We start from the raw sequence: 23609 nt of genomic DNA, 5'->3' as shown, positions 1-23609 counted from the left end.
TGAACGGTTGCGCATGTGCTCCTTTTTTCGCAAATTGTCCACAAAAACACCGCCTTGCGTGGGGAAAGTAAACGTTCCGTGCTATCAGACAGAGCAGTCCGGCGAGAGGCGAGACGAGATTGCTTGTATCAGCGCTAAGTAAGAGACTAATGTTTAGAGAGGCTCCTCTCCCTGGGCTCCTGTCTAAATATTTAGCGATGGTTGTGTATCTCAGTGCCACCAGCACACGGATTATTCCCCCCCCCACCCTTCCCACTCATCCAGATACTGCTGAGTATTCCGAATAGTGAAAAAAAACCCTACGTGCGGAAAGTCGGAAGGGGGGGGGGACCGGGAGAGGGAGAAAACCTGACAACGTTACATGCAGGGAGGAAAGGAAAAGTCCGAGAAATGACAGAGAAAAAGAGAGATCTGATGAAGGACTTTTGAAGAAGGGAAGGTTGAGGAGAAGACGTGAAAGCGGAGATGTTCAGAAAGTAAATAATATTGGGAAACGGGGAGAAGAGAGGGGTCGTGATGATTCATTTGGTTCAGGAAGGGTCTGCTTTATTGAATTGTTGGAGAAGTTGGACTCGGTTACATAGTTACAAGCTGTAGAACAGCTGTCCTCATGACTTAGGTATTGCTGTCGGTGTCACCGAGAGGACACTGCTTTGTCAATGTAAACGGTCACTTGCTCAGGTGCTTCACTGTCACGGACGCACGGTCGTCTCCCTCTCTCTCTGCTTGAGTTATCGTCTGTCCGGACACACACCACACTCTTCGCCCTCGCTGTCCTTCTGTCTTCGCTTCTGCCTGGGGATTCGCAGAAGGTGCGTAGGGAGGGTGGGGATTGTTCTCGAGATGAGGACACGTGAAAGGGTGACATTTGTTTACTTTTCGCCAAAAGACCTAAAATAGCAAACTCACCGATCCCTAGTGGTGACTCAAACTGCGCGGGGCTGAGGATGGACGGGACGTGTGCCGATCACAAGCTGCCCCTCGCTGCGGATGTGAACTCTGATGCAGGTCAGTGCGATGAGTCCTGTCCCGCAGATAAATCGCGCAGGGACTTCAGATGGGGAGAGGCGTAAGGGGGTGGACGGGGGTCATCGGAGATTTCTAAACAGAGCAGCCGGGTTATTAGATGAGTGAATGGGTGATTAAAACAGGTTCTCGGTGCAAATTATTTATTTGAAAGAGCAGAGCTGGTGCTTTCTTGCATGGCACAGGAGATGTTATAGAAGTTGAAGACCACGTTTCTGGCCAGCGTTGTGGACAGCGTTTCAACCATCCTGGAACCTTTATGAGCCACTGGAAGCTCTAGAATGCCCACAACGCGCAGGTCTCAATCTAGAATCCTGCTGGGCAAACTTTGTTTATGCACTTTTTTAAAGGTTATATTAATAGAGCTCCAGCAGCGCTATTACTATAGGAGGACGGTGAAAACTAACAACATCCAGGTGTCTGGATTGCAATCGAGAAACCAGACCGTTCCTGCGTAATGTAAATTATGATCATAAACCTTGAGTCTGTGTTGTGGTTGGAAGACTTTAGGTTTCATGGAATGATGTGTACCGAATCTGTGAGATTTCTTAGGTCGGTTTCAACAACTGGGTTCAGATTCAAAGATATATTTTTAAAAAGTAAAAAGCTGGAATGCAAGAAACAAAGAGCAAATCCAATTCAATTTATATGATTTATTAAATAATATTTGTATTATACACATTTAAATTTTTTTTTTTTTATTATTTATATTTTAATTTTATTTACCCTTTTCTGCAATCAGATGAATAAAATCCCGATAATAATATAGAGATTTTTAATATTCCACTTTTTTTTCCTCTTATTGAGTTTTTTCTGTATGTTTCAATGTTTAGGTATAACAGATTGACTTGTCTGCTAAGTCTGGTTGGGTATTTGACCTGGTTTCTCCTGGTCGGCAGAATTTTAGATATGGGAATGGAGTTACCGAAATCCTAAAATATTATGGCTGTTCTGCACCGGAGCCAATGAGAACAGGCTGTCGGAGGCACCTGTTACAAAGTAGCTGGAACTTAGATGTAGGAAACCTAGTGAGTCAGGGGCAATATCTGATACCCGGCGGCGATCCCATATGCCTCGCGTATGAATTCTCGGCGGCTGAGCGAACGCTGCTTTAATTATCACGGCTCAAGTACACTGACGCGGCTGGCCAACTCCTGCCTGACTTCAGTAATCTGAAACTTTTCAGAAGTATTAATGTGTGTAGAGGCTCTGAGCGGCTAAAGCTTGTTTTCACATGTTATAATGGCTTAAACGCATCGTTGGCTTATTATCCTCATAAACTGACTAATAAAAATGATTTATTTTACCCCAATTTAGAAACGTTTCATTCCATATTACCTACTTATTCCCAATTATCAAAGGGCTAACGAATATTATTTATTATTCTGTCCTTCATGGCTTGTGTTTTACGGTTGATGATGGCCTGCAAAATTTATTGATGCTACTTCATTTATGTTACATTGTGTTTGAGTGTAGATGTAACATTTGTTACATTATTAATTATTATACAATTTGAGTTAAGCTAAGGACCTCTGAACTTGTGGTTGGGAGATGTTTTTAGAGGTCAGGGGTGACTTTTGGACTGGGTGACCTGCACCGTTGGGTGTTGCGGGGTCCTCCGGTAGAATCTGTAGTCAAGAGCCTTCCTGAACACCACATTCTTGACTGATCACCCCAGTTCTCCTAACCATTAGGTACGTAGAAGTGTTTCTGATCAGATGGCTATTGAATTTATATCCAAGTTCTATCTTGATACTTTTCCTTACTGTTCCATTAACAACAAACAGAAACAACACATAGACAATTGAACAATGAGTAGGGTTGACTGTTTGGTTTATATGAAAGGTTGGATGAGTAAATATCAGTGCAAGGTTTGTGTTTAGGAGCGTTCAGATGATCAGAGGCATAACGTGTTTATGTTCCGCCTAAACCTTTAGATAGATAAAACCATCTTAATGTACCAACTTGGTGAAAAACGAGATGGGAAAAGTGCTGGGTATAGGAACACAAAAATAAATACAAAAATAATGGTATGGCCCACCCTGTATGTATCTTTTGTTGACGGCTGAACGATGTATTGTGTGTTTATATGCTTTCCACCATAATGTTTGTTTTCCAATTTTGGGGTCATTCCCATCCCTTGTGATCCGTCCTGTGACTTCCTGGAATTTCTCCCGATATCAGCACTGGGCTTGTTTATGTTTTTTTTATTAAAATTAAATTAGTAGCGTTTGTTTTCACATAGAATATAGTAAGAATTCATGTTTTCTTTTTTTTTTTTTTTTGTACTTAAAATGTTTGTATAAGGAAACAATATGTAGAATAGCCGCTGAGAATACTTCCTATCGGGTAATTATTTTTATAAAGTGTTCTTAAGATCAACAAACCATCCACAAAAAATCCATGACTTTTTCACACCTTCTTAATTAACATTCCCTGCTCATCTTGTCTTGATGTAATACCCCTAAAATCGCAAATTCAAGCCTTTTGTCCAATTAGCGACTTAACCCTTTGCGTCCCAGCGGTCTACGTGGAGAAAGGAGTGGATGAGTAAAAACAGAAAGGAGGCTGTGAATGAATTCCTATTTATAAAAAGTTGGTAAAAGTTGGGAGATTCTGGGTTTAATCGAATTAGAATATAAGTAATGTTTGCTACATTATGCTTAGTTTATGACTAGGCAGAAAGGTGCGAAACGCGTCAAGCGATTCTTCTTGTTTTGACCCTGAAGGCTTATACACTCCATGTGGATTTAAAATAAAGCACTTATAGAAATTAGACCGATATCTGCGATATCTTCTGTGATGTTATTTCCCTTCTCTTTCTACTGATTTTTCACTTTATCGGGAGGACGTTGGATGTGTGGAACGGTCCGTGATGAGAAGTTGCAGCACTTGATACAGTGAGAAAGTATAAGCATGCTTTAGATGGCTTTACAGCTGGGTAGGCGAGATGGGGTCATTGGTTCTAATTTACCATCGAATTTCTTGGTTTTCTGTTGGGTTTAAAGCTCGTAACATACAGAATCACAGAAATATGGTCTAAGAGGTTAAGCTACAGAGAATTAACCAACAACTGAACCCAAACTTATGATGTCCAATGAAGGTACAAACGGTAATCATGTCAACCTTTCAGACAGTAGCAGACTGTACATGAACTCTGGCTACAGATGTACCGGAACTCAGTAACATGCTTTAAGAATCTGGTAACACGTCAAATGGGATTCACACGCAGCGACACCAAGCTGATTCTCTGCTACCGTTTATTTAAAGAAATGTCTAGTAAATGTCTATTTTGATGAATGCCACATGACCTAAAACCGGGTCTTTAGGGAGACATGTTCCGCGTGGACGTCCTCTGGCATGGGGCGCTGTGTCTTATTACTGAAGAGTTCACAGGCTATGTTTTTCCCAAAGAGTAAGCATTTTCCCCTCTTATCGTAAAGACAAAAGAGCGATCCTCCCATGTATATTTTGGGAGAGGGGCTTTCTAAACATACGCCAGCTTATCTCATCCAGAAGACATCGTTATGCCCATTGACGACTAAGAAAGAAAATAGGTCTTGAGTTATTAAGGCTGCTGACCAGGGTGATTTTAGGGTTTTAAGGACTGTACCCTTTCTGTTGTGCCCAACCAGAGATGTTGATAACATGAGGCTACTACACAATGGAGCGATAGCCCGGACTGAGGAGCCCTCATACCGTTCCTTAGAGAAATGCAACATCGTTACACCGTGCCCTCGTCATTATGGAGCAGAAGCTTGATATTTGTGAAGCAAGGCTGCATTACCATGTGTCTGATCCCTGCATGCCCTGAAACCTGCCCTGTTACTACTAGTATTATCTTGTATTTTTTTGGAACTCTGCCCTTGAACTCCAAAACATCTCTGTGTATCGTAGCCACATTGTTTTGCTCCCTGGGCTCCTCATCCAGACTTCAGTTGAATTTTCTTACATGGCTTCATGGTGAGAAGTAGCATTCCAACGGCGATAGTCCTCCGAAATGTTTTCCTACTACCAGTTGTTGGCATACGCTGTTTCTTTTTAGCTCACATTCCGATTTACAATCAAAGTCACCATTTGACCACCACGCTTCCTCTACGCGGGGACCTTTGCCGCTGGATCCCATGAATCAAGCAGGGGTTTATATATAGAACACATTTTGTGTGTTATTCCCATGTTTTCCAGTTAAAAGCTGCTGTTCCTAAGAATAGATGTGGGGAGCCCTTTGAGCTGCTAATTTCCCTTCTAATTCCCACGGAGGCTACACTACCGATGAGCTCTTGTTTAAACATCCACGCTATTTTTTGGAACCCTGCCGGCTTCCACAGCATCGCTGCGTGCTCCTCAAAATGCCGAGCAGCCTGCGTGTCTCACGGAGAAACAAAATAACCTCCGAAGACTTTACCCAGACATAAAGCAGCTGGGCTCGGAGCTAAAATATTGCTCTTTTACTGTACATCTCTTGTGGCCCCGAGATAACATATTTATAGAATATAAACAGACCCAAAATAATACTGGCTGCCGGAACAAGATCCTCAAAGGGCAAATTCCACATGGAGATAAATATCTTCAGGAGGAACAAAAAGTGTGAGCTCTAAACAAGTGCCGGAAAGGACAAGTGCATGGATTATAATCCGCTTTGCCCATACATACATACATATATATCTCATATCTACATACAGGGCCGGCCCTACAATGGAGCCGACTGGGGCAATTGCCCCAGGCGGCACTTTTGAAGGGGGCGGCACTTTGCCGCCCCAAGCGCTTTATCGTTTTTTTTGAAGCGGAGGAGAGAGAGGGGCGCCGAGTGGTTTTCGCTTACCCGCTCGGCGCCCCTCTCTCTCTCTCCTCTGCGGCGAGTCTCCCTGTTCGGTCTTGGTGCCGGCTTGTAATGCCGAGCGCCGGAAGTGATGTCAATTTTCAGCGCTCAGCATTACAAGCCGGCACCGTGGCAGAGCAGGGAGACTCGCCGCAGGACTGTTTAAAGGTAAGTACCTTTAAACAGGGGGGGGGTTAGGGTAGATAATGGCGTCGGCAAAGTTTAAAATGCTGCCCCTCTGGCGTCGGCGAGGGGGGGCGGCATTTTAAACTTCGCCCCAGGCGGCATTAAGTCTTGGGCCGGCCCTGTCTACATACATACATACTAAAGATATAGGTAAATATATTTCCATTGCATATGGCGGAACTGTCTGCATGTGTTCGAATAGAAAAGGAACATAAAGGATAATGATACGGTGCTAGCGGGCAGCTGATTCTATGATACCCCAGGGGAAGGAGGTAAGAGGTGTAAGTACCACATTAAAATCCTCCTCCGACGATACCTTGCGTTGAGTCAGAAGCACCACCAAGGAGCTGACTCCTTAAGAATGTGAATTTCAAGCATCTCATACGAGAAAATGGCTGCATTTAACATTAATTTGCATATTGAAGTGAAGTCATGGAAGTGACATCATAGCTTTATAGTCACAACTCTCTAGTATATGCATTTTCCGTGCTGGTGGTGAAGCGGTGCAGAGCTCTACTATACTAGTGAAAATCATCCAAAACAGAAGATCCTTGATATTGCCTGTATTGTGATTTATGAAAGATGATCATAATGTTCATCTGTTTGCAGTGGTTTCTCCATTAATGATCCATTAATGGATAATGGATCATTATCCATCATAATTGGCTGGCTAAGCCCTCCTTGCAGGAGAAGATCGCCGACGTTGGCCTTTTATCATTATTATTACCTTTTATTTATACGGCGCTAACAATTTCCGCAGCACTTCTTACAGTCCCTACATTCAAAGGGTCCGACAAAACTAGAAGAAACAGACTAAGGCAAACCGAAGGAGGACCCTGCTCGTCATGCAGAGTCCTAATCAGAATTTAGAACGTCCACCTCTCCTACAGATGCCCGTAAACTCACTGCTTAGTGAATACACCCTTACTAGCTTTGGTCTGCTAATCTTTTCCTTAACAATAACTACTTTGATGGCTACAGTGGCAATGTTTTTAAAAATTCATTTTATAGATTAAGGGTATTTAGGGACTGTCGTAGTCCCTGTAGTCTTGTGATGACCAAGTTGCACAAGCTTAGTAGCAGCAGGTGCTGAAGTCCGTGAAGGTGTCTCTCGGAGACCACTGTGCCAGATGTATCAAATAGAATCAGTTAAACCATCATCATGTTGGCGTTATAACTTTGTTGCAAGATGAGCGAGTGTTCGTTTCCATGTTTACAGCCAATCAGAAGAGCAGAAAATAAGTTCCAGATAGATTTTAGTGGAATTATCCGCATTCCAAACACGTACTTCGGTTCCGATCTCAGTTCTTCAAACCGCGGACAAAGTGCAAAGATGAATGTTAACAGCAGATGTCACCTGTGCGTTAACATACATTGTTACAACGCTGCTCGTCCACAGCCCGGATTTACACAACCGCAAGAATACTACTTCATCTGACACTTATCTGAAGTGTACAAAAAGCCGTTCAATGAAGTGGTAATATTACTTACCCCACAACATAAATAAGCCGCTCGTTGGAGACTCCAGTGAGAGCGTGGAAGTGGTTTTGTTAATCACAATATTTTTTTTAGTTGAACGCATTTCCCTTTATTCTGATGTAATCTTCTGGAGCCTTTTTTTTTTTTTTTTTTTAACATTCGCACTGTAAACATTTTTTTTTACTGAACCAAAACTGGTAAAGTTGAGCTTAAAATAAACACGAGGCCTTCTGCGTCTCCGGGATTTATTGTGGAGGAAATATTTGGCGCATTCCTGATCGGAGTTGGGTTTAACTCATTTTAAGCCGGAAAACAACATTTTCAGATTTAAAAACTGATCAAATTTACACCAGGGGATCTGTCTTCTCTAACTCCAACTCCTTCTAGCTTTTGAGTCAGGAAAAAAGTGACATTAAACATATTCATTATTAAAATATACATTGTAATGTACTTTGTGCATAAAGCTCATGTCATCTATAGATTTAAATGAATCGAATCTTAATTTGTACCTTCTTGTAAAGGGTTCTAAAATATTTAAATGTTGTGAGTATATTGATGGAGATTCTATCGAATTTTCTCCTTCTGAACGTTTCATTAAATGTTGTAGTTACATAATCCGGCACAATATGTTTAACGAGGGCAAACAGCCATATCCTGCATCAGCTGTGTAATTAGAAAGGAGGGTATTGTAGTCTGCTGAATGAGAGTCGAGCAAACATGACGGACATTCACATATATTAATCCAAATATTATAGAATTTCCATTGAGGGCATGGATGGCTAACTGGTTCCTATTCCTTTGGCACAAATCCTTCATGGCTTTGACCCAGGAACCCAGGAGCTTCAAGACCACTCTCGATATTGTGGCCGGTTCACAGATTATTCATTGCTTTACTTTAAGCCGACGGATGACTAAAACAGTGATCAGGCAGTGGTGTCGTAGCAATAACTTCTATAAATACCCCCCCCGGGACCAAATCATGATGGGAAGTCTTGACAGTTGAGTTGCTACGGTCAAGTCGGCTTAAATGTAGCAACTTGACCATGAATTCTGGTTGACTCGGCTCGACGTGACTCGCCTTCCAACTCGTGACAAGTGGAAAGCATATGAACTTGCCTAGTTCTCAGAAAGTTGAGCTGAGTCAGGATGAAAAAGGGTTCCAACTCAGTGGGAGATTTGTCGAGTCAGACTGGTCAAACTATGAATAGATCAAAAACAGACAAAGTGACTGACAGGTACTCAATGAAACTTGATGAAGACTTGGACTTTAGACCTTTACAGGTCTCACCTCAACAAAACCAGAAAACATCTCAAAATTGATGTTAAACTCTTTTTTTGGTGAATGCTGCCAAGCTGCTTATACATTCAACTGGTTTGGATTTTAGACAGGTATGACAGGTATGTTTAGCAAACCAGGTGTTTTCGGGAAAGTCACGAGATTTCTAGCTTCTCTTTGCTGATCAAATTTCACAAAGACATATTAAGAAAACAGATTTTTAAAAATAGTTGTTCATACAAATATAAGCACATGAGGTTTTCCAGGAATATATTTTGTTTAAGAGCTTGACTGGACTGAAAAACAATGTATTCGCTAAAATAAGCGCTGACATCCATAATGGTTACAATAAAAACATAAACAAGTCTTTACTTCCATAAAATATCATGGATCCATTCTGTATCGCAATAGTTCTAAAGCCCCCGTGTTTTAATAGAGCGCGGTACAGTCTCATCATGGATAAAATGCGTCGCCATCGCATACAATTGTATTTCTCTGGTCCGTGTCGTAGAACCAGAAGTGAAGACAGGAGGTCTCTGTAGGGAATGCGAGCGCATTAACATGAAAAGCCCCTGAAAGATGTGTAAGAACAGGTGTTGGAGATGAGTAAATAGGTGTGAAGTTGTTATCCTGGGAAAACAAATCATTAAATGTATTAAATGCTAAAACCGATCTCTTCATTAAGACCTGTGTTCATAAACTTCATGCCTTCTGTGGAGACTCTGCCTTTAACCCACTTAATCCAGAACATATTCATATTTATTTTATAATCTGGATACAAATCGTAACGTATTCTAACGCTACCTCCTAGTCTTGGACTGAATCTCTTGCTCACCCCTGGACCAAGCTCAGAAATGTTAGCAGGTAGTTTTTAAGGTTAGCTGCCGCAAAACAGAATACCCAAATCTGTTTACAATGAACTGGTTTCCAGACTCCGCTACATAATTTTGATTTAATACGAGACATTGCGTTATAAAAACAATGTGGCTTAGAACATAACCATACTCATAAGCAAACCTTCCCCTCCTAACCCATTCTTGATAGCTTATTATTCTCAATTCTCTGGAAGGTTACAAGTTGCTTCTCTTAATCTTATCATAGCTCTACAAAACCATGTCCCATTGACTTTGGGATGCATGTGACTACTTTTAAATTTGGGGGGACAGACATTTACTGCAACCTGGGAAAAGAAAAAATGTCGGTGCGCTAAGCTAGTCAGAGGCTCAAATAATATAAATGTGTAATACGAGGCCTACCAAACAGGTGTAAGCATGCTGCAAAAAACAGTGTATTGGCTGTACAATGTATACAAAAAGCAAAAACTGTCTGCGCTTCTTACCTTAATAAAGTTGGCAACAAATATATAAACATAATATAAATGAGAGGTTTTGGTTATATGAATTGGCCAAAGCATAATTAAGCTCACCCGCCACGTCAAGGCACACTCTCAATAGGGTGAGAACCTACTCTCACCTGTAATACGAGGCCTACCAGTGAGTAGGGTGAGTAGGTTCTCACCCTATTGAGAGTGTGCCTTGACGTGGCGGGTGAGCTTAATTATGCTTTGGCCAATTCATATAACCAAAACCTCTCATTTATATTATGTTTATATATTTGTTGCCAACTTTATTAGGGTAAGAAGCGCAGACAGTTTTTGTTTTTTGTATTTACTGCAACCTAATAATAAACTTGGTTCATCTGATAGTGAGGTCCTGAAGAGCTCCATCCAATTCATCTGGAGATCTATTTCCCTTCTGGAATAAATAGTTAAAGTATAGGGCTATACAACTCCAGCACTCAAGGGCTGCAAACGGGCTACAATGTATCACGATCTGCATGCAGTAAAATGCAATAGAGTTCCTGCTGATGTAAATAAAGACTCTGATCTCCAAGAAAGAAACTGATATCTTCTGGGTTCTGGAGACCCAAATCATTTCCAAAAAATGTAACCACTAGAGATCAGACCTCCATTTAACATACATCTATCTACTCTTAGAACAATCAGCGTAATTGGGAAATATGTGTTGTGTGGGAGAGGAGAAAGAAGCCATGTGCAGAGCCAAGAATAACATTGCGCAACCTTACATCGATGGTCATGTCTTCTGCGTGACCTTGTAGAAGATCCACATATCACCAGCCAATAGAACAGCATCTCCACAACAAATACTAAACAGAACATGATAATAAACTGATTCGATCCAACTCTATCCAAGGGCTATGATTTCAGATATAGGGGACAGTATTCCTTCACTCCAATTTCTTCTTGCCATGTACTGCAAACTGGAGAGAGGTCCATATAGTGCCTACTTGTCTGCATAGGACATTAGATGAGGTTATGTATAAAGAGTTCAGAAGGGTTCTCTCACAATCTGTCCTCCATCCAATTTAAATCCCCTAAGCCAGGGATAGGCACTCTTCGGCTCTCCAGATGTTGTGAACTACATTTCCCTTGATGCTTTGCCAGCATTAAGACTGTAAGAGCATTAAGGGAGATGTAGTCCACAACATCAGGAGAGGCGAAGATTGCTTACCCCTGCCCTAAGTTTCCAATATTCCATTTGAATTACCTACAAACAGATAGTTGTATCTCCAGAAGAATTTGTCACCTCTCTCCAGCTGACAACCACTCTATTACCGGATCTACCAGATAACGATAGCCATCAAAATGACTCAACCACAACAATTTTCCGCCTCGCCCGCACACACATAGACCACAACAACATTCATAGGCATTGTATATATAAATGGCCAACGCCGCACCCCTCTTTAACTATTGCTTGTCTTCTGAAAGCACAGGAGAAGTTGAATCGGACGATTCTTGAATAAGCGTTGAATCGGACGCTTTGTAAAGAGAACCTTTATACAGGGCTTACGTCTCACGCAGTTACTCGATGGGCATGATCGACCCTAATGCCCCCAGGCAGATCTGGTACACTGGAGTAGTTACATTTTAGGAGATCTGTACAGCATTATGCTGTTTCGGCATAAAACGTATCTCTTCTCTCACATACCCATTCAAGACTGAACAACAAGATTCAACCCACATTGAGATATATACTGTATGTATTGATATATATTATAATTATTATATGAGATATATATATATATTATGATAAATATTTGGAGTCTTTGGAACCTCCTCTGACTTCAGAATGTCCTGAGTTTCACTTCAGAGTCTTTTTAGAACTTGGCAGCACTTTATAAATATATCACCCGCTGAAACTAAAACACAAGTCCAGTGTGCTTTATAAACTCATCCTGGTATATGATGCAATTACTCAAGGCACTGATATGACATCAAACTAAGGCGCTTTTCTGTTTCTTATATTGCCAGTTTCATTGTTTGACTGATTGATTTCTCACTGAGTATTCACCCTCGCTAACACACCGCCGGTTTTCCCTTACACTGACGCGCTCTCTACACGGAAGATCTATTATTGGGCAGTGTTCAGTGTTCGATACACTGTTAGCATTTGACTATACGATATACTATGTCATATATGATCCTGGAAATTGTAATTTCAAGTGCTAGACCATGAAACTTTTTAATTGTTAATAACTAATAGTCCATCAACTAATGGAGGCAACATGATAAGTACCATCAATTGCTAATAATGGTCTTTATGAAAACCATGACCAATCAGGAGAAGTCACCTATATTCAAGCAGGGATTCCAGCTGTGATATAACAGTGAAAAAAGTGCTAATTAGGATGCTCAGATATCATTTATCCCGAGATCCTGATCCAGTTCCCATGTGTGAAAAGTCTCTTGCATTGTGTGTGCTGTGGGTTGCGCCCAGTTTAGTTATTAATCCCCACCGCAAACAGGCTAATTCGCTTATAACTTATAACACCTGACTGATTTTCACTGTGTTTAATGTAGCATTTTATGAGAAAGCGGAGAGTGATTGATGGGTTATGTAAGTTTATTGTGAATTAACCGCGAAGATGGCTGCACAAATCGAAAACACACAAATATATATTCTCAGACGGGATGGGTTCAGAGGTTCTGTTTTTTTTTATTTTTTTTAATTAATTTATATTATAATTATAGTATTCCCTTAGTATTTTTATTATGAAAAATAAGTAATCATTCCTGGTCTTTGGCTGAACGCATCTCCTGCAAGCGATGTCAGTGGTGGGGAGGGGGAAAGAGGTCAACGCATTCGGAAATTTAAAGGGACCCTTTGGCATTGACGTGTATATGATGGCTGGAGTGTCCCTTTAACCGGTTTTAAAGTTTAGTTGTAGAAAATTAGCCCGGACCCAACAGTTTGTATAATGATGTAAAAAATGCTGTTTTTATCAAAAGAGTAGCACAATATAATGATATCAATTCAACTTATTAAAAAAATGTCATCACTGATGACATCACAAGATACATGCAGTAACAACTCTAATAGAAGATATGCGCTTTGCTCATTATTACGGGATAGTATATGAATATATTAGCTTTAAGATGCTCTTCCACTTAAACCAAACATTTAGGGGATTTGTTTGAAAAAACATAAATCCCAGCAGATCTGTCATTTTACTCTAAAAGATTTAATCACATAAAAACAGGTTCTATGACAACATCGGTGTCTGCTTCTGTGTCACGTGACAATTAAGTGTCCCCAGCAAAAAATATGAATGGGGCAAATGTTTTCTTGATTAAATAATTAATAATTAATTCTCTGCCTGCATTGATTCTTTTCACGTGTCGACTATACTGGCCGCTAGCCGAGACCGGCCACTGGACTGATGTCTCAGTGACACAGAAAGGTCAGTATACTTCCCAGCAAGTTCTCAGAGTCAGCATGATTATTCCTCCCCACTGTTAAGCTCCTGCTCTTGATGGGTTCAGACAGCCTTAGATTAGGAGGAGATGCCATCCACACTCATCAGAATGTTCTGCCAACGTTTCAGCCACACAAGGCCGTCGCCAGGGCAAATATATATATTTTGCAGGCTTGTAAAAACAATTTCCTTAATGAAGGCCTTGTGTGGCTGAAACGTAGGCAGGATATTCTGATGAATTTATTTGCGTTTTGAGAGGCGAAGAGTCCTATAGTCCTTTAAATCAGATTTCTCCACATTTCTTTACATTGATTGAAAAATAAAGTACACAGTTGGGTTAATAAATTAATTTAGTTTCCTTTTAGTGCTGAAACAGTAAAACAATGACCCTTTCTCACACCTGGGATTGACAGACTCTCCTCTGCCATTTTTGGGTGGAGATATATGAATCTGACACACTGACAACCGACCCAGCTGAAGTCACCCCAAGCTATATGCAGCATCGATAAGCTGTAAGAATGAAGCGAACGAATGAGTCACTCATTACGGGGAATTCATAGGAACCACTATGACGAATTCATTGCTTTCCTCTCGTGAGCATTTGAATGGCTGCCGCTCAGCACTTTACACCAGTGGGCCGGCAGCTTGTTAAATTATTTGTTCATTAGAACGGCTTGAAGGTAGAAGCATTGAATCTGCCGTCAGATCAGCCCCATTCGCGCCATCGAATCTTTTTCACCTACTGTAAAGACCTTAATCAGTTGTTGGTCTCGTGTTAGATTGAGGAGCCATATGCCTATCTCATTTAATCGTTTAACGTCCTTCCATTCCAGCTAAGCCTCTGACCCCCTAGTCTCTTGTTCTGACGTTTCTCCTCCTTTGAAATAAACTTCCCTCCTGCACTTTGTTAAACCCCTCGGAAACGTCTCTCTCCTATCCCCTCTCTCACTTCTCTCCTCCAAGCCTGACATATTGAGATCTCTCCGTCTCTCCTGATAATTTTAATCCTGCGAACCATTGACCGTTTTAGTCGCCCTTCTCTGAACGCTCTCCATATCTGTCAATATCCTCCTAGAGATGGGGTCTCCAGAATGGTACCCAGCACTCCAGGCGAGGTCTGATCAGAGATCTGCAGAGTGGCAGAACCTCCCCTCCATTTCTGCTCCTAATAGATGACTCTGCCTTTTGGTCCTTTGAAGTCCGGAGCTTTGTTGCTCTTGGTTAGACGTTTCCCTCAAACTGATGGGAAGTGAGAGAACTCTCTATACGGCCCGACTCCTAAACACCACGTGCTTTAAGATCCATCAGCATTGCTTCGTTGCTTTGTCTTGTGAGGTCCTTAAAAATAAACCCTTGTATACAGCTAAACCTGACCGCAAGAAAACCCCGCTCAACTCTCATTATAAGATTAACCCTTTACGATGTTGGAAGCTCATCTCGGGCAAACCACGGCACGTACTGATAAATGGGTTTTGCGTGCGCGGCTGCACATCCAGTGCGTTGGTTGGAAAGATCCATGCTCCAGTAACAAAGTATCTTATTTTTAAACAATTGTTATTTGTAGCACCTAAAACATTGGCCGATGTGTTCGGGCTCCGTTTGCACAACAGGAAGTGTCCACGTGCAGGCCGACCCAATCTCCCAATCTGCTGCTATTTATACCGTTATCTTCTATGGGAATATGGCTATGACTCAAAGCCATAAATCAATGATGAACAGACGTCCACTCGGGGCCTCTTTGTGGCCAGACTGGAATGTTCTTGTCCCTAATGTGGTAACTGTAGATAATAGTGTGTGCCGAGCGGTCTCCGAGATGCTGTATAATACGCTACGGCCATAGCAGTAAGAACACTATTTAGTTTCGAAACTGCGCTGAATGGTTGCTACAGGGTTGCCATGAGGTTGTAGACATATTAGACAACGAAAACCAAGGATAGCTTTCCCTTAAGAAATACCTAAGGAACACTCGCCCTGACAGTGCCAGTGGGTGTGAGTAATCAGACTCCATGCCTACTTCCGCAAAGCGCTGTATACAGTAATAATAACCCCCCAGCGCTGTATACAGTAATAACCCCCCAGGACTATATACAGTAATATCCTCCCCAGCGCTGTATACAGTAATATAACCCCCCAGCGCTGTATACAGTAATATAACCCCCCAGCGCTGTATACAGTAATATCCTCCCCAGTACTGTAAACAATAATAGCCCCCCAGCGCTGTATACAGTAATAACCCCCCAGCACTGTATACAGTAATATAACCCCCAGCACTGTATACAATAATAACCTCCCCAGCGCTGTATACAATAATAACCCCCAGCACTGTATACAATAATAACCCCCCATCACTGTATACAATAAGAACCCCCCCAGCACTGTATACAATAATATTAAGGGGGAAATGGGCAGGGAGTGGCGCATGTCAGAATGTAGCTCCCGCCACCTGGAGTTTTCCGGTGGCGATCCATTTGCTTCTGTCACATGGAGGTTAGTGAGCCGCCATCATCAATACAACATCTTGTGGAATTATAGGCATACCTGCCCCAATCTCAGGGTCTCAGGGGGAAGAGACAGATTCTCAGGGTCACACCGAGAACAGACTCGTTCCTGTTCTACACTGCTGTGATCATTGATAGGACTCCCAACTGATGGTTTTGCTATCCGTATATTATCAGTATATATATATGATTAAATGTAGGTGATTTAATTAAGTGTATCTTAAAAAAGGTTTTCATGAAGTTGGGTATTAAAAGGTTAATATTTCAAGAATCTCGGGGTCTACTTATTTAGAAAGTTCCCAGGTATGAATATAGGATCCAAATGCATGTTATATGTTCCATTCATGTGGTATACGGGAGATACAGATAATACTGCAGGCATAATGTCGTTGCAACAGTAGGTACAATAGGCAGTCAGACTATAGTGACCACTGTCCCACAGAGCTTACACTCATAAAATGTATTCTTTAGAGAAGCATGCTTTCTCTTCTTTGTTTTTTACTAATCATTTAGTGGAGTTTAGACAGATATTACAGGGTGGAGTGTATGTAGACCACAGGCAGGGGTAAAAAAAAGAAAATGGATGGTTTTTAATGGAATATCTTCATAGGCATACAGAAGCCCTTTATCACTCCCATCACTCCTGTTTTCCAATGGCCCTTTATCAGTGGCGTCGCTACAGGGGGGCAAGGGGGGGCAATTGCCCCCCCTAGGATATTCCTTGCCCCCCCTGTTGCCCCCCCGCCGAATTTGGAGCCACCCAGGACAGTCCCCTTGACTGCTAACGACGGCATGGTCGCGGTGCCGTCGCTAGCAGTCCCAGTCAGGTGCTAACGACGGCACCATGCCGTTGCTAGCACTATCTTACCTTGATGGAGGTCTGTGGACCTCCATCACCACCTACCCCGGCGATCTGCCCCTCACACTGAAGGGCATCTCCGGGCACACCCGATCCGGCCGGTGACGGCACGCGCAATGACGCGATGACGTCACCGCGCAACTTTATTAATAACTGACAATTGTCAGTTAAAGCGGTATGGGGGCATGCTGCTTAGATGCCTGTATCTCAGGCATCTAAGCAGCTACAGACCTCCAACATATACCATTGGAAAGGTAATCGCCTCACCTTTCCAACCGTATATAGATTGTAAAAAATAATAAAAAATATTAAGTTAAAAAAAATAAAAATGTACAAAAATTGATTTAAACATAAAGTAGTTAAACTTTAAAAAAAAAAAAAAGTTTAAGTATTCTAGCTAAATGATCACTGTGGTAGACAATGTTACCACAGTGATCATACAGCTATAAAAAGTCACATTCCCTTTTTAAAAATGGCCGATACTAATTTTTAATCCCATGATCCCTTTGATCATGGGGTTAAATTTAGCCAACGGTAGAGGGAGGCAATTTTTGAAATCCTGATGAACTGCAAATATTATTAAAATCAGCCATTTAGCCTGTGTGGTACGCGAGTAACCAACTCATCGCTAGAGCGCCTTGCATTTTTACTGCAAAACTTATTTTTGCTGTAAAAGTGATTTTTTTTTCCCCTTTACCATCATTTCTTTGGGATTGTAAGGGGAAAGAATGGTGTGTGCTTCTGTGAGTGAATGTATGGAAAGTATGGTGTGTGCTTCTGCGAGTGAATGGAGATATGAAAGGCGTGTGAATGATCAGTAATTAGGGTTGAAGCCTAGACGTGGCATTACTGCTCACGTAGGAAGTAAAATTATGGCACAAAAAGTACACATTTGCAAGAACTACACCCCTTGGCGCATCAAATGAGGGGCTGCATGTGTTTCTAGTACAAACCTGGAGTGCGCAAGACACAAATGAACATGTCGCTATGGATAGAAAAAACATATTTTCTAGCCAAAGCGACATATTCCATCATTATTTGTGCACTCAACTTTTGTCCTAGAAATACATGTAGCCCCTCATTTGAAGCTCCAAGGGGTGTAGTTTCTTAAAATGGATGAATTGTCTGAATGAGGGAGAGCATGAGTTAATGTGTGGATGAATTGTCTGAATGAGGGAGAGCATGAGTTAATGTGTTTGTGTGTATCATAGATGTATAATTGTGGAAGGGCAAATATGGCACTAGCAGGATGTTTGAGCCTTGGGGACCGAGGTGGCACAGGCAGGGTGTATATGGGACAAAGATGGCAAATTGTATGTGTGTTATCTGGGTGCTGGTCAGGTTCTATGTGGGCAGTGTGGACGCCAGGGCTGACTTTGGGGTGTGCAACCTGTGATCTATGCCTGTAATTTAGGGGGTTTTAACTATACTTTTAATGCTGTGTTTTTATGTGAATTCCAATTGATCTGTACCTGCAAAACTGGGTTTCTGTGTTATTCTGTAGATCCATATCTGCTATGCTATGTTTCCATACATTATTTATGTATACCTGCAAATACAGGGTTTGTATGTCTTGTTCAGTTGATTAATACCTGCAATGCTGTTTCCATGTATTTATTTGATCTATACCTGCGATGCTACGTTTCATATATTATTATTGTATACCTGCAAATACAGGATTTGTATGTCTGATTCTGTTTATTTGATATATACCTTCAGTGCTGAGATGACAAGTGAATTTCAATTGATCTATACATGCAAAGCTGGGTTTGTGTGTTAATGTGTTGATCTATACCTGCTATCGGCAGCAGGGTCTAATATTTATATATATATATATATTTATATATATATCCGCAGCAGGGACTAATATTAATATATATCGGCAACTGGGGCTAATATTAATATATATGGGCAGCAGGGGCTAATATATATATATATCAGCAGCAGGATCTAATATTAGGCCCTGAAATCATTTAGTGCAAAAGTTAAGGTATTGTGTTGTTTAAAGGATTTCAAGGATTAGTCTTACTAAATTGTGGCTTCAGGCTTCCCATGTTGAATGATCAAGTATTGTATTGTCCAATAACAAAAGTATCATTCCATAGCACATTACTTTTGGCAATATATATATATATATGCGTGTGTGTTTTTTCAGTGGTATGATTTAATGGTGGAAATTATTAATGCCCCCCCAGTTTGACTGTGGTATCTTGTGTGCCCCCCCTATATATTGTTTCTAGAGTCGCCACTGCCCTTTATCAATCACTCCCATCACTCCTGTGTTCCAACAGCCCTTTATCACTCCCATCACTCTTGGGTTCCAATGGCCTTTTATCACTCCCATCACTCCTGGGTTCCAATGGCTAATGGTAAAAGGCTAATAAATCATCAGAACCCCCTTTTGCAGTTTTGTTAAAGCCAGAAATGTCCTTGTTTTCCATGAAAACAGTTGAGTGACCCCAAACTTTTGAACAATATTGTATATAACGTATGTTGGCCACTTTAAAGCGTGGGATATGTTTGATGTACATACAGACACGTGCACAAGAGAGACTGCCTTGCTGTTTGGAACAAGCGTTTTCTTGGTGGAGCGAAGGGGTGAGCGCCGTTATTTCTAGCATACAGTGCAGGGCGTTTTATCTGCCCCGGACCCCACAGAGCTCGGATAATTAACCCTTGGCCTCTGGTTGTGCTTTTACGCTGCATGAAGTTGCCCGTCTTGGCTCACACCGCTAGGCTCCTTTGAACTTCAGAGACAGGAGAGGAATGACTGACCCGGTGGATTTGATGTCTCTGAGTGACAGGGACATAAAGAACACCCCACACCGTCAAAGCGCTCACATTACCGGAAATGTCAGATGATCAAAATGTTTGAAATGAAGCAGTAAGGGTTCAGAAATGTGAATTGTCTGTGGCTGGCGTGGAATGTGCTCTTAAATATACACAGCAGCAAGCCTTCCGTTGCATAAAGACGTTGTTGGCGCACACTACACACTCATAGGAACTAGAAACACAACAGTCTGTCTATTGCTACTGTGACACTTATGGATACATTATCACAACGTGTTCCAACAGGAGACCAGAAGCGCTCAGATCAACCTGAATACACTTCATACTCACATGAGGCAAAGGACGAGAAATGTTAGAACATGAGATCAGAGACTTAGATGGAATGTAAGGATGTTTTAAGTTACTGAGATGGTGGTAGATAAGTGGAACAGCCTCCCAGCAGAAGTGATAGAAGCTAACACAATGGTGGAAATTGAAAATGCGTGGGATAGACATATGGATTCTGAATCTAAGGCAAGATCAATGACATCAAGGAAAATGGCCAGACTATACGGGCACGATAGTTCGTATCAGTAAGAAACACATGGATTACAATGGGATTTACCAAAATTATTTGTGTGACCAATTGATAGCTGTTTATGTAACTGAGCGAGGCATTAAGAACAAGATGCTTTTTTATTTACATGCTGATTTATAAACACATTGTTGTGACTTTTAGGGCAGTAGAACCCTGTGATACCCTCGTACCCAGCAAACATTCTGAGCTCCTAGAAAATAGGGACATTAGGGGAGGAAAGAGGGGCTTCAGGGATTTGGGGTCCCCAATCAATACTAACAAATTTAACCCCAGGCCACCTCAGTCACTGATTCTCTCCTCTGCGCCGGCCTTTCTGTCTTTATTTTCCGCTCTCATACTGATCAAGGCTGCAAGCAGAAGACCAACACCGTCCTAAACATAATCCCATCCAGTAACTTTCCAAAACTACTTCTCGCAGGCCCTCCAACCTCTTTCAACTCCTTCTCTATGGTTATAGAATCTAAAGTTTCCATCTCTGTCTCCTCCTGGCCATTGACCACCTGCTCACTTGATCCCAAACCTTACCACTTTCATAAAACATCTTCCAAAGCCTCCATGCTCACATTCACTATCCTTCATCGCGTTCCTCTTCTCTTCCAATCATTCATTCGCATCTCCCATCCTCCCTGGCCCACATCCCTCTCCAACGCCTGTCCTGTATCACTCTTAGAATTTGCCTCTAAGCATGGTGAGCGCCTCGTCCGCTCTCGCCTACTTGCATGGTCTTTCTCCAAATTCCACGGAATCATCTGTTGAAGGAATCTGTAGAGTAACTTTTTTGTGGGACCATTATGACCGTAAACACTCTTGCGTAAACAAAGCATTGATTTAATTAGCTCTTTGCTCTGCATTACCCTTTGACAGCCAATTCCCAACGCACTTCATTTGCTACAAGCTGCTATGGAGCACAAGGAAGGGGAGAGGAGAGGCAGAGCTTAGGAAAGCAGGTTTTAGAGGCGTGGGAGAGAGAGCCTCAGATCACTGCTAAGCTAGATGTGTTCTTGTCTCTTGCAGAGCAGAGAACCGCATGTGGAGACTCGAAGGCTTCTTCTCTGCCCGGGAAAACTTTCAATGAGACCATGAGAGAGAATGAGAAGCACCACGCCACGGCCAACGAAGACAAGGGCATTCACATTATCAACATCAAGGCAATTGAAGATATTGGATATATTCAGCCAGAGACAGTGGTGAGTAGATCACGCTCTTCCTAAACCTTCTTAACATATGCTACATTGTCCTTGCTCCTTAATAAAAGAACATGTTAAACATGTCAGGTTCAACAATTACCACTATTATTTTATCACTAATAATCACCATTATTAAGCAATATGCGGGGCATAACACCTAAATGGCAAACTCCAAACGCCATTCTACAGACCATCTGGAAGCAAATGAGTTTAAACACTTTTATCCAACTAGTTAGAGAATGTTGTCATTGATCGGATTAATAATCCTTACATTCTTAGCTGCACAATTAATGACAATAACAGAACACATGTTCCTTGGCAACAGAGCTGGCAGTCTAATACAACCTATCATCTTTATTTAGTGCTCCGGGAACCTGTGGCATATTTAGACAGACGGCATTGGAAGGATTGTGATTTATATTAGCTCTTTCGCGTATCCTGTTTGTCCTTCTCAGATCCTTCTGAGCTAGATTACCCCAGATAGAGAGTTTCAGATGCCCCGAATGCACTTGTATAGAGAATTAAATAATCTGATCAACAAATACCCGTTTTGTAGTAGAAACCAAAAAAAAGGAAAAAAGAGACAATCCTCTCCTCTCTGAACAAAATCACTCGCTGCGTGTTAGGGGGTCTACTAACCAGGTGATCCAAGTAGGACCCCCCAAACGCTTCTCTGTCATTAAGACAAGATCTTTTAGCAGGTTGGTCTTGGCTCAAAAATCTTTTAGATTGGAAACTCGTGAGCGGAGCTCTCTGTACCGAACGTATGGGTTTGTCTTAGTGCTTCAAGTCTCGTTTTGTCAGAAACTTTTGATGTATGGATTGTGAGAAGAGCGGCGTAATTGTTGGCGCTGTATAAAGAAAAGATAATAGTATAAAAATAATAAAAAATAATAATAATAATAATAAAATCGTAACTGCATTTTGTTACCTAACAATCTGGAGTCCGCTTCTCTGTTTCTCCTAGCGCTCTCTTTTAACTAGACTTGGGCACCAGGGGGCTCTTCGTGTTCGTCTTCGTGCTCGTCTTCGGGGGAAAAAAAATCTTCGTATTCCGCGAATATTCGCCCGTTCCTGTCTTCTCTTCGGGCGAATATTCGCGGACATTCTTCGTGCTCGTTTAATCTTCGTTTTCCTCCTGGTTGCCTAGCAGGGGTTAATACGGGGTTAATAACACATCACAGCAGCAGCAGCTGCCGTGAAGGTACGTGTGTGCAGCTCTATTGGTCGTTTCGGCAGGGGGCTGGTCTGGCATCAACGAGTGAATTGCAGAACTGCAGAATGCACTTCATTCGTTGATGGCAGGCGAGCCCCCTGCCGAAACGACCAATAGAGTTGCACACACATACCGAGGTGTACTGTCCATAGATGTTTAATAAAAGAATAGGGAATATTTTACATTTTTAAATTGATTTTGGACCACTTTACATGCCTAACATTTGCTACCTATTTACAATGGCATACTTTGCAACAACCCAACTTACTTATTGGACAGGACTGGAAAATAGCAGGACTGTCCACCAAAATCTTGGGTGTGTTGGCAGGTATGCTGATGGAAAAATGTTGGACAAGAACTAAAAAATAGCTTAGGGTTAATGTACGGTTATGTTTAAGATTAGTAGCAGTGCACTGGTTTGGTTAAAGATGGATTATGTCTAAATAATAATAATTTAATTTTAATGTTTTTTTTTAAAAAAAAATAGGGGTTTATTTAAATGTATTTTAAAGTTAGATTTATTATTTAGTACTTGATTATATTTATTAAATGTTTATAGTAGCGTTACCTACCGAGCTATACCTACCTATGTGTATTTGCATTTTGCATACCTAGTTTAGCTAAATTAGATGGGACAGGACTGGAAAAAAGCAGGACTGTCCCTGAAAAAGTTGGGTCTGTTGGCAGGTATGTGGATGGAAAAATGTTATAGGGTGAAGTGTGAGTTATAGTGTTAATGTAATGCTATTAGTGAGTGAAGGCCAGGGCAAATAACAAGGAAAAGGTCCTTGTGTTTTGTGCATTGTAAGTGTGTGTGTATGTGTGTTATGTGTGATGTCACTGTGTGTTATATGTGTTATATGTGTTATTGTGTGTGTTATGTTTGGTTGGTTGTGTATCAGAAGGAAAATAATGAA

The 23609-nt window shown here is 41.5% G+C and overlaps 1 protein-coding gene across 2 annotated transcripts in view; it reads left to right on the top strand.

Moving 5' to 3' along the window:
- The first annotated feature begins 888 nt into the window (after nt 1–888).
- Nucleotides 889–23609, top strand: part of ANO1 (anoctamin 1) — a 74207-nt gene continuing 51486 nt past the window's right edge. For both annotated transcript variants that reach the window (XM_053448778.1, XM_053448777.1), the window contains exons 1-2: nt 889–1008; nt 21304–21476. In XM_053448778.1, coding sequence (XP_053304753.1) covers nt 948–1008; nt 21304–21476 — 234 coding nt within the window. In that variant the 5' untranslated portion in view covers nt 889–947. The remainder of the gene's footprint in view (nt 1009–21303; nt 21477–23609) is intronic.

Source organism: Spea bombifrons, chromosome 10, assembly GCF_027358695.1.
Source record: "Spea bombifrons isolate aSpeBom1 chromosome 10, aSpeBom1.2.pri, whole genome shotgun sequence".
Classification (NCBI taxonomy): Eukaryota; Metazoa; Chordata; class Amphibia; order Anura; family Pelobatidae; genus Spea; species Spea bombifrons.
This window is presented reverse-complemented; position numbering and strand designations above follow the sequence as displayed.